This window comes from Podarcis filfolensis (genome assembly GCF_964270895.1).
Source record: "Podarcis filfolensis genome assembly, chromosome: 6".
In the NCBI taxonomy this organism is placed as follows: Eukaryota; Metazoa; Chordata; class Lepidosauria; order Squamata; family Lacertidae; genus Podarcis; species Podarcis filfolensis.
Genome location: NC_139609.1, coordinates 93,704,996 through 93,717,126, shown reverse-complemented (window position 1 = coordinate 93,717,126; position 12,131 = coordinate 93,704,996). Strand labels below are relative to the sequence as shown.

Genomic DNA, 12,131 nt, shown 5'->3' with positions numbered 1-12,131 from the left:
AAACTTAGCAGTAAACATGGTTTTAAAAAAGCTGTTTAAAACATTCCAAAATAATTAAGACTGATAAGCTAAAAACAGATTAAAACATTTGTAAACATTCTACATATCTGGGTAAACAAAAGTGTTTTTAGCAGGTGCAGAAAAGAGTACAGTGGTACCTTGGTTCTTGAACTTAATCCGTTCCAGGAGTTGGTTTGACTCCCGAAACTATTCAACAACCAAGGCGTGGCTTCCGATTGGCTGCAGGAACTCAAGCAGAAGCCATGTCGGAGGTTCGGCTTCTGAAAAATGTTCACAAACCAGAACACTTACTTCTGGGTTTGTGGCATTCAGGAGCTGATTTGTTCGGCAATTAAGCCGTTCGGGAACCAAGGTTTGACTGTACAGTGAAGCCCCATGTCAATAGGCAGGAAGTTCCAAAGTGAATATGAATACTCAATATGCAATAAAACCCAAGTGCATGAAACCAGAAGTAGGGATGGATCAAGAGTTCCTCTTCTGGAGTCCAACGTCCACTCTGGGATTTTGATGGAGCCTGTGGATCCAGATATCTAAGTCTGCACAGCAAGTCAAAAGCAGTCTTCAGATTGCAGTGGCTAATTTTGTGCCTTCCAGAGGATGTTGAACAACAGCTCCTGCCACCATGGCCAATAGTCAGTGACGATGGCAGTTGCAGTCCAAGAGTGTTTGGGGTGTAGAGCATTGGGAGCAAACTTCCCAAGCCTCCAGAGCATTCCCCGGTGGCTAGCTCTGGCTGCAAATCTTCTTCAGTCCAGAGCGGCCGGTAATAAGCAACCCTTCTCTCCTGAAAAGAGCACGCCAGTCTTCTGGTATATCATAGCAGACGAAAAACTCAATTGTAGTTCTAAAACTACTTTATTTACAGTCTTACACATATCATAGCAGACGAAAAACTCAATTGTAGTTCTAAAACTACTTTATTTACAGTCTTACACATTCTGGAGCCCCGTTCGCATCCTGAGTAAAACGTAAGATGCGACAGCGCGTCTGCGCATGCGCAGGCCGCGTTTTGCCACTTCCGCGCATGCACGTGATGTCATTTTGAGCCTCTGCGCATGTGCGAGTAGCGAAACCCAGAAGTAACGTGCTCCATTACTTCTGGGTCGCCATGGAGCGTAACTTGAAAACGCTCAACCTGAAGCACATCTAACCCGAGGTATGACTGTATACAGAGACTCCATCAGTACATCTGTGCTCTCTGAACACCAGTACAGAACTGCGACACACACAGAAGTGAAACCAACTCCCAATAGTACTCAGAAGGAAGAGATAACACAGACTTCCTTTCTCACACACTCTCAGACACGCACATGATGTATACAAATCAAAGTAGCACTCGCTGGAGCAGCTCGGATAGGTAAAAATCCCAACAGGAGTATTTCTGTGCAACCACTGTGGTCCACCAGTGCCTTAACCTTCATGCTGCCTTTTTTTTAAAAAAAACCCTTTCTAGTTGAAGAAGAGTCTGAGCCAATGGCGGAGGAAGATGGCGCCTCTGCCGAGGCTGAAGATGCTTTGTCAGAGTACGGGGCAGCAGCTGGAGAGGGGCGAGAGGATCCTGAGGACTTCTTCACTCCTGGAAAGGAAGAGCAGGCTCAAGGAAGAGCCCCAACGACAAACGAGACGCTGAGCAGTGGGGTGAAAGCTACGCCACAGGCTGGGACAGAAGGCCTGGCTGGCAAAGAGAACAATTTATGGGGTGGCCAGCAGGTGAGATCCAGGTCTAGGTTCCTTAACTGTGAAGTGGGGCTGCTCTCGGGAGGCAAGAAGGGTGACTTGGGAGGTTCAGATTCTTTTGTCGCCTTGGGCTGTGGACTTGACCTGCAACATTTCTGCTTTTCTCCTAAAAGGTTAGGATTGATAGAAAGGCTAGCTAGTTTTGTGGGAATGTTAAAGATAGTAGAAAAGGACATATTGAATAAGTATTATCCTTCCTTCACTCACACTAGTGAAGTGATGTAGCAGAGCAGATTCCTCTCACTATATCTGGAAGCTAGTTTGCAGGATCGCTTGACTCTCTTGTTGTTGTTGTTGTTTAGTCGTTTAGTCGTGTCCGACTCTTCATGACCCCATGGACCAGAGCACGCCAGGCACTCCTGTCTTCCACTGCCTCCCGCAGTTTGGTCAAACTCATGCTGGTCGCTTCGAGAACACTATCCAACCATCTCATCCTCCGTCGTCCCCTTCTCCTTGTGCCCTCCATCTTTCCCAACATCAGGGTCTTTTCCAGGGAGTCTTCTCTTCTCATGAGGTGGCCAAAGTATTGGAGCCTCAGCTTCAGGATCTGTCCTTCCAGTGAGCACTCAGGGCTGATTTCCTTCAGAATGGATAGGTTTGATCTTCTTGCAGTCCATTTCCCTTTTGATCCCTCTTAAAAGAATAAAGACGCAAGAGTCTTTCTGAGCAAAGTAACAGAAAGTTTACTCACATTTCAGTTCACAGTTTGATCCCTGAAAGGCAGGCTTTACTTAGCGGTTGCACAACAAAGTGTGAGTTCATCTCATATGGAAACTGAAATCATGTGCTGCTGTCTGAGAGCCAGCAGACAGCAAAATTTACATGAAGACAACACTGGAACAAGACAACTTCAAGACTGAGAAAATACATGACTCGGCTCTTTTGTGGAGTCAGCCAGAGCCATGTCCATCTCCCAGGTCACATGCAGGGGGAGGATGCTCCAGACCAGCGGAACAGGAAGTTACCCTGACTGGATGTCCCTCCGCCTGTGCCCACTCTAAGGAAATAAGGAATGTTGCATTTGAGTATACCAATGGATTACATCCCACAAGTTTTCCATGGCATTTTGTTATGACATCTCAAGGTAGGGATAATGAACCAGTGCACCCCAGGTGTGGTCAAGTTATAGGTCCCACAACCTCTGACCATTAGCCATGTAGACTGGCACTGATGGGGGTCCATCAACATTTGGAAGGACATATGTCCCCTATCCCTGTTCTTAAGTCATGCAGAGGCTCATGTCACTAGACTCTCCTCTAATTCCCCATGCCCCTAAAGTGAAGCAAGGACTGCTCCTTTACCGAATGAGCACACCCTGTCTTTCAGAAGCTTCAAAAAGCTTCTGGGTCCTTCCCTTACAGGGAAAGACCATTGTTCAGTGGCACAGCATCTACTTTGCACGCAGAAGGTCCAGGTTCAATTCCTGGCACCATCAGGTAGGACTGAGAAAGACCCTCTCTGCAATCCTGGAGGACCACTCATTGCGGACAAGACAAAACTAGATGGACCAGGGTTCATAGGAGCTAAGGAGCATAGGAGGGCCTTCAGCTGTGCTCCACCTTCTGAAACCAAAGCAAGATCCAATTTCCACTTTGAGGTGGTGGACCTGCAGCAAACGGCCTCTGTTCCTATCTGGAAAAAATGCTGGAGACCTCCTTACACAGAAGGAGCTTGAGTTAAGTTGCCCTCCACCCTTCCCTCATCTTCCCATGGTGTCAATCCATTGCATTCCATGTCTTTGCAGTACTGTCCCTTAAGGCAGGTGTGGGAAATTTCAGGCCTGGGGGTCCAATGTGGCCCTATAGTCCTCTCTGTTTGGCCCTCAGGACTCTTCCCAGGCCTCACCCCTCAATGACTCTGCTTCACATCCTGAGCACTTTTGCCTAGATGGAGGATAGGGGTAGGGGTATGTGGATGTGTGAGTGTGCATAGAAACCAAACAAACAAAAATAAACTTTTTTACTCCACCCACTTTTCCTCTGGCCCCTTCCACCACTGCCACACGGCCCTTAGAACATTGGCCAGAAAGCAACATGACCCTCAAGCAAAAAATGGTTCCCCCTTGCCCGTCTTACTCATTTGAAAGGAAGCAGAACAGCATGACCAAATAAAAGAGGCAAATGATGGCATATACAGGCAATTATCACAACAATTCATTTTGTTTCCCTTTGAGTTTTTAAAATAAGATGGCAAATGAGTAAAAATCGAGCTTGTTTAATGAGCTGTGTAATAGTTTTTAAAGGTGTTGCAGAGTTTTTGAACTCAAGAGTTGGGCAGAAGCTTAGGTTCCATTGTAGCCTTTCACCTTCTCCTGATTTTTTCTTTCTTTCAATGTCAGCTGGATGCGGAGCTCCATCTGACCGGCTCCAGTCCCCCAGCAACCTTGCCAGAATGCGATTTACAGGGTAATGTTCTCAGCCAAGACATGGGACAGCCCAAAGTGGAGGTAGCTTCTGGTGAAGCCTTCAGCACCATGGACAGTTCAGCAGAGACGGAGGAGAGCAGAGGCCTGGGCAGTGGTAGGGAATGCGAAGCTGGTCATGCCCATCTTCTGAACGGCATGCCACCTGCCACCAGCCAGGTCAGTGGCAACACAAAGCTAGACTTATTTGTGTTGGTTGTCATGTTACCCAACTTTCTCTGCTCATTTTGTGGGGAAGTCGTAAGCATTCTCAACTGGCAAGGCTGTGCTTTGGTGGGAGGAGTCTAATATGTAGCCAGGCTTAGAACTGTTGGTTCCTGTTCAACTGTGGACCTTTCACCATTCATCCTCATTGGATGTCCCCAGATATACCAGAATGAGAGAGAGAAGCTTTCCTCTTTCTATATACGCACCAGTCCTAAGTCTCTTCCACCTGCCTCTCCTCATCTCCCCCACCCTTTGTCTTTCTTTTAAAGTAAAATAAGCACCAAGATAAAAGGGACGTGGGTGGCTCTGTGGGTTAAACCACAGAGCCTAGGACTTGCTGATCAGAAGGTTGGTGGTTCGAATCCCCATGACGGGGTGAGCTCCCGTTGCTCGGTCCCTGCTCCTGCCAACCAAGCAGTTTGAAAGCACGTCAAAGTGCAAGTAGATAAATAGGTACCGCTCCGGCGGGAAGGTAAACGGCGTTTCTGTGCTCTGCTCTGGTTCGCCAGAAGCGGCTTAGTCATGCTGGCCACATGACCCGGAAGCTGTACGCCGGCTCCCTCGGCCAATAAAGTGAGATGAGTGCCACAACCCCAGAGTCGGCCACGACTGGACCTAATGGTCAGGGGTCCATTTACCTTTAAGCACCAAGATGCTTCAGTCTTTTCTCCGATGGGAATACAAAGTTATTAGGAACATGGCAGCTGTTGCATTACAGAGTATAAAAAAGAAATAAACAAAGATGCATACAGTAACTGTTTCCTGAGTTTAATCTTCAGCCTATCCCATGATCGGGCCTTTGGAAAATCTCGCTGTGGATTTTGACCTCACCCCTTCTAAATTTTGTGCCACCTTTAGGCTCCATTCCATTGCAAAATAGTTAAGTCCTGCTTTAGCAGCCAGCACAGAGCAGGTGCAGCTGTGGCAGTAAAGGTAAAGGGGCCCCTGACCATTAGGTCCAGTAGTGGCGCTCTGGGGTTGTGGCGCTCATCTCGCTTTATTGGCCGAGGGAGCCGGCGTACAGCTTCCAGGTCATGTGGCCAGCATGACTAAGCCACTGCTGGTGAACCAGAGCAGCGCACGGAAATGCCATTTACCTTCCCACAAGAGCGGTACCTATTTATCTACTTGCACTTTTGACGTGCTTTCGAACTGCTAGGTTGGGAGGAGCAGGGACAGAGCAATGGGAGCTCACCCCATTGCGGGGATTCAAACTGCTGACCTTCTGATCTGCAAGTCCTAGGCTCTGTGGTTCAACCCACAGCGCCACCTGCGTCCCCAAGCTGTGGCAGTGGGAAGGGTTAAATCAGCCTTTTTGAGTCCATGGCTCCCTTGACCAACTACATTCTTTCTGTGGCCCCTGTGGGGCTCAGGAACCCAGTTATGTCACCCCTTGCCTGCAGAGCTGGCAGCCCCTTACCCTTTTTCAAACACTCTCCTTTGTGGAGTTTTCCCTCAGCGCCTTCTCCTTTCCCCTTTCCTTGGGAGTCCTCTGAACAGCTGCAGCTGCTGCCCCCGGCCTCTGAGCTGCCCCCACTGCCCCACAGAGAGGTGCCTCCTCACACTGCCCCACAGGGGCCTGGGAAGCACCCCCTGGCCAGCCCCAAATGCACTTTTCATCTGCAGAGCTTGTATCCAGGGCTGTTGCAACAAACAGCTGTATAAGCCTTTGGGAGGCAGAGATGTAAGTGGGAGGGAAGGGAAGGGCAGAGAGTCAGGGGCCAGTGTTGCCCGCAGCACCCCTGACCACCATTCAAGGCACCCCAAGGTGCCACGGTACACTGTTTGAAAACCACTGGGTTAAATCATCAAGCCACGGTTTGGCTGCCGCAAAGTGAGTGCAAAGTGGCCTTGCTTCTGAGAACAGCTCTCTCTTCTCTCTTCCTCCAGCAGGCATTGTTGAAGTGGGGCATTTATTTGGCTGTTTTATTTTAGCAACAGGGAGCAGGTGTCCTAGAACGGTGCCCATAATTGCATGCAGGGCGGGAGCCCTTCTGCTCCTCCAGACCCTTTTGAGAGTTAAACCTTGATGCCTCTCGCAGCGATGATTAAACTCATCCCTCCCTTCGCTTGCTTCAAAGTGCTGCCTGGGCCGCCTGGCCTTGCAATGGACTCTTGGCGAGTCTATTCTTAGCTTCTCTTGTTCTGTCCTTCCTCGCTTAACAATACCTCAAGTATGAGCCACACGTTTCATCTGCGAGAGCTTTCACTGAGGTAGGAGCTGGGGCTAAGAGGGAAGCTCAGTTTCTGGAAGTGTTTGCACCTGGGTTGATGGGCCCAGAGGATGGTGCCGGGTGTCGTTTGAAACATGTTACCTGCATGACATGTATTCCAAGAGTGGAAAGAATACTGTTGCCTTCAGCTCCTGTTTGTGGGTTCCCACAGGCATCTGGTTGGCTGCTGTGTGAAATGGATGCTGGACTAGATTCGGCTTTTGGCCTGATCCAGCAGCCAGGCTCTTCTTTCCAAGCGCAATTCAAAGTGTTGGTGCTGACCTTAAAGCCCTAAACTGCCTCGGCCCAGAATATCTGAAGGAGCGTCTCCACCCCCATCGTTCAGCCCGGACACAGAGGTCCAGTGCCAAGGGCCTTCTGGCAGTTCCCTCACTGTGAGAAGTGAGGTTATAGGAACCAGGCAGAGGGCCTTCTCAGTAGTGGCACCCACCTTGTGGAACGCCCTCCCATCAGATGTCAAGGAAATAACTATCTGACTCTTAGAAGACATCTGAAGGCAGCCCTGTTTAGGGAAGTTTTTAATGACTGATGTTTTATTGCCTTTTTAATATTCTGTTGGGAGCCTCCCAGAGTGGCTTGGGGAACCCAGCCAGATGGGTGGGGTATGTATAAACAAACAAACAAACAAATAAATAAATAAATAAATAAAATTTCTTCTTGGTTTCTATGTACTCTGCATGCATTGGTTGCCTCTATGTTCCTAGAAGTGCACACTCCAAAACTCTCTTCCTCCATCCTTGTCCTTTGAAGCTGCTTTTAACTCCCTGAATACCCCTCTTTTTCCCAGGCTCCTGAATCCAGTCCCACCGTGGAGAGATGGAGAAGCGAGGAGATTACTGAACCTCTCCTCAGCAGCTTCTTCAACCCCACTACCCTTTGGCTACACGATTAAGGAGAGTTAGTGCAGAGGTGAGGACGGAACCGGAGGACATCTCACTCCATGCTGGCAGTTTCCATGCTTTCTGCCGTGCAGTCGCTAAAATACAGGAAGGGAGCTTGGAAGGGAGGTCATCAGATTGGACTCTCCTCCAGCAACACAAACGCAACAGAGAAAATAAAAAAATTCCTTCCAGTAGAACCTTAGAGACCAACTAAGTTTGTTATTGGTATGAGCTTTCTTGTGCCTGTATCTGAAGAAGTGTGCATGCACACGAAAGCTCATACCAATAACAAACTTAGTTGGTCTCTAAGGTGCTACTGGAAGGAATTTTTTTATTTTGTTTTGACTACAGCAGACCAACCTGGCTACCTACCTGTAACTAGAGCAACAGAGAAAGGGAGACATACCTGAACAAGAATGGCTGTTTCTGAAGCCTTAAGTCAGGGGTGGGCAGAAGGTCAACTGGGATCTGCTGGCTGAACGTCTAAGTGATTTGAAGTCGATCCACAAGGGTTTCTGATGTCCAGTTGTTTAACAGTGGCAACAATAAAAAAGGACTCTGGGGGAAAAGGACTCTGAGAGCAGTTCATTTCTGGCCCTAAGAACAAATTATTTATTGCATCATTTATATTCCACCTTTTCCTCCAGTGAGCTCTAGGTGGTGTGCATGGTTCTCTCCCCCCCCCCCATTCCCAACAATAGCCCTGTGAGGTAGGTTAGGCTGAGAGACACTGACTGGCCAAGGTCCCTCAGCAAGGCTCATGGCTGAGTGGAGATTTGAACCCTGATTTCCCAGGTCCTAGTCCAGCACCCTGACCACCACACCGTTCTTGGGCTCAAAATTCTCCTGCAGTTTCTGCCATCAAAACTTGGCTTAGATTGGTGCATCTCTGGGTTTGAGCGAAAGCAACGTCAGTGCCCAAAGCTTGAAGTCTTCCCACCGTAAGATCACAACGTCCATGATTCAGTGTCTCTGAATGTTGCCGTGAGAATGCAGGGCAGTATCAGGGGACGCCTTTCTGCCTGGCATTCTGAGACCTCGCTGCTGCCATCTCTGCAGAATGTGTGTAATATCTGGAGGATTGTGAATTGATGGATGTGTCAGTGGAAGGAGTGAAGGAATCTGGAGCAGGGTTTTGGAAACCTCAGCTTTGGGGACCAAATGTGGCCCTCCAGGGCTTCTTTGGCCCCTGAGGCTCTTCATGGGCCATGCTTCATCCCATTACTCTGCCTTCTCCTCAAGTGATTTTGCCTATGATAATGACATTTGTTTGTTGGGGTGGAAGGTGGAGAGATGCAGGGGAATGTAGAAACATCTGGCTTTTGCATGGCTGGAATGTCGCTTCCTGCATGAGGTAAGAGGCGTATCTCTTGCTATGCCTGTTTTCACCTCTGGTCCTTCCCTGCACTCACATGTGGCCCCTGGAAGGTTCTCCATAAGGGAATGTGGCCCTCGAAAAATGTTCCCCACCCCTGTTCTGGATAGTGAATAAAGCTATTGCAGATGGATCCATTTTGGAGTGACCAGAATCCAGACTAGGGTCTGAGCCAGAGCACAGATGCTTAAAACCCACTGCCTGACCCTCTCTCCACCTTGAAGTTTTCCATATATCATCACAAGATGCTCCCTTGCATCCTGATACATGTTCTCCTGGTGTTTGATCTCCTGGTGTTTTCTTAACCATCAGGTCCAACTGCACTCTTCAAGAGAATCTGTCGCTCAGCACACCGGTTGGCCTAACCCACTCCATGATCAGCAAGGAGGGAGACGCGCCAGTGCAGAGCTCAAGCAAGTGAGCCAGACCACGTACTCAAAAGGACAGCACCCCCTTGGCACTCCCCAGCTTTCCCATTTCCTCTCCTTTGACTGTCACCCCCCACACCACATTCTCCCAATTCTCTTCCACTTTGGTGCTTTCCAAAGAGGAGTATTAAATTCAGGATGGTGCAAAGTGCGTCCCCACCGGTAGAATTTGTTTAGAACATGTGATTTGCAGAGGTCAAAGACCCCGTCTGTGTTTGACCCCAGCTCTAGAAGGAAGCAGCCTTATTTAAAAATAAAGTTTATTCCGGACACTTCAGTGTACACCCTCCGGTTGGGTGGTTGCTTTAGTAATCCATTGGAGACTGAGAGATAACATCTGTACATGACTAAAGCAGCCAGGTCACATTTGGATCAGGAGGTATGAACTTCTGGGTATCGGCTAGAGAAGCCGCAATGTGTTCGGCACTCTGAACAGACACACACACACACACACACACACACACACACACACACATGTTTTGCCGTGATCACATCCTCATGATCCCAAAGCTGTAGAAAAGATACAAGACATGCTTATAGCACCTCCCCCCCCCAAGAACACTCAATAAGCTGTACATTTTTGGCAGGATTTAATCACAGGCTTGACGATGGACAGTTTAAGGACCTCTGCTTCTAGCTGAGTTTTAGCAAAGGAAAGATTTTCCCCACCCCACCCCTACTGTATCTGAAATAAAGAAATGACCTCCTTCCTTATCAGGAAAGAGTAGGAGACTAGTTTTCCCCTGACTCTTGCCCAAAATCTGCTTGCAGAACCGCTGTGGCTTTTCAGTTCTTAAAAAATTCTGTATGAGCCTCTGCAGGTTTCCTGCCTTTGGAACAAGCACTTCAAATTTTGTGTTGTACCTGCGAATGCAATGCTAGAAAAAACTGCACGACATTCTAGGAGAGCATTTTCACTCATGTTTGAAGCCTGATAGCCTTGCTCAACTCATACCCCCCACTCCTTCTGCCATCTCAAATTTGGAACGCCTTTTGCCCAGAAACTGCCCTTTCCCCCCTTATGCCCCTCTGTCAAAGAGGGCTGGCGTGTATTGACAGCACGATAGAAAGTATATTAACAGTGTGAATTAGAAACTTTCTGGGAGTTGTAGCAAAAGACATCGTCCTCTTTTGTTGCTGGGCAGAAAGATCCAATATAACACACACACATACAGGTGTAGGAAAAATTGACAGAGCAGACCCAAGATTAAGGGATATCACATCATTCCCCCCCAAAAAAGAACACCGAACTGCACAATTGAAAGAATAAATGTTAAGCTTTACAGTTATGCCCAGTCCCTCCATTCAATCCCTGTTCACTTGCCAATATTATGCAGCAATATTTTGTTACTCCGAGCTTTCTGAGCCAGTCTCTCTTCGCGGGACATCTCTAGGAACTCCCGGAGGAGGTGAAAGGTCAAGTCTAGGGAGTTTGGGCGGCCATCGCGTCTTTTGCTGGAGGCGGCAGACCGCTCAGCTCTCTGCTGCTGATGTCGGGACCCCGATCTGGCCTCTGGTGGTTTGCAGGACCCGGGAGATCTTTGGTCTTGGAAGAGTCCCTCTTCTGAACCAGCCGGGGGTTTTGGGGGGTTGTCCTCCCACTCTGAGCGGCTAAGCCACTGCTCCCAGCTCAGGCTGCTTATGGGGAGCAGATGGGACACGGCTGGCCTGGGCCACTCTGAAGGGAGGCAGGATTTCAGGGGGAGAAACAGGAGGAGGAGGCAAAAGGCAGCCGAGACCATCTGTGCCATCATCAAACGTCCTTTGTCTAGGAGAGATAGATAGATAGATAGATAATTTATTACGGTCAAAGACCAGCTCACATAACACAACAAAAACAGTGTTCATAAAGATAAAATATACAATTGGAGCAGATCGCAGCAATAGCTCATGAGTTAAAATTGAGATACAGTGGTACCTCGGGTTAAGTACTTAATTTGTTCCAGAGGTCTGTTCTTAACCTGAAACTGTTCTTAACCTGAAGCACCACTTTAGCTAATGGGGCTTCCTGCTGCTGCCATGCCGTCGGAGCACAATTTCTGTTCTTATCCTGAAGCAAAGTTCTTAACCCGAGGTACTATTTCTGGGTTAGCGGAGTCTGTAACCTGAAGCGTATGTAACCTGAAGCATATGTAACCCGAGGTACCACTGTATATATATACACCCATACAACTGAGATTTGGGCTACCATAAAAAATTGACCCTGAGGCACCCCAAAGGGCAACTTCAGCATTTCCCTAGTAAGCTATTTTATTCTAGAGGATGATCTGTGCCTACAAATCTGGGCGCAGAATCTGGCTACCAGCCAGGTCTTCGTATGATCTTTGCCTAAGAGGAGAGAATTCAGTTTAGACTTGTCTGAAAGATCGGTGATCTAGGAGAGAATGCAGCATTTGAGTTAACTCTGGGCTCGGCAGGAATGGATTTACTTCAAAGCACCTCCCCGCCCCCACACTCCAAAGAGCCCCAAAGGGGCTAACAATGTAAACAGCATCAAAACAAGAATGAAAAACAAGCTAGCTGCTTAAACACTGGAGAACTGTGAACATGCACGGGTTTCCACTAGCATAATGAGACTTTTCTCCCTCTCTCTTCATCCATGCCCCCCCAATTGGTTCAGGAGGTTGGGGGAAACCCCAGCACATCATGTGAGGAGAGGGGAGAATCATTCCACCCAGCCAGCTGAAAATCTTGCACTGGTGGAACGAGGGTCATAGTGCTACAATTATTTCCTCCCTAGGTCTTTTTCTGGGGTCTGGGGGTGAGTGGCCGTAGATTGGCTGTAAGCAGCACAATCAAGCAGTACATAAATTGAAATCAATTAAT

The 12,131-nt window shown here is 48.3% G+C and overlaps 1 protein-coding gene across 1 annotated transcript in view; it reads left to right on the top strand.

The window, feature by feature from the left end:
• Positions 1–9,327, top strand: part of LOC310764541 (tripartite motif-containing protein 54-like) — a 38,670-nt gene extending 29,343 nt beyond the window's left edge. Inside the window, exons 8-11 of the mRNA XM_083618730.1 lie at positions 1,475–1,731; positions 4,097–4,339; positions 7,409–7,530; positions 9,190–9,327. Coding sequence (XP_083474856.1) covers positions 1,475–1,731; positions 4,097–4,339; positions 7,409–7,513 — 605 coding nt within the window. The 3' untranslated portion in view covers positions 7,514–7,530; positions 9,190–9,327. The remainder of the gene's footprint in view (positions 1–1,474; positions 1,732–4,096; positions 4,340–7,408; positions 7,531–9,189) is intronic.
• Positions 9,328–12,131: the final 2,804 nt, after the last annotated feature.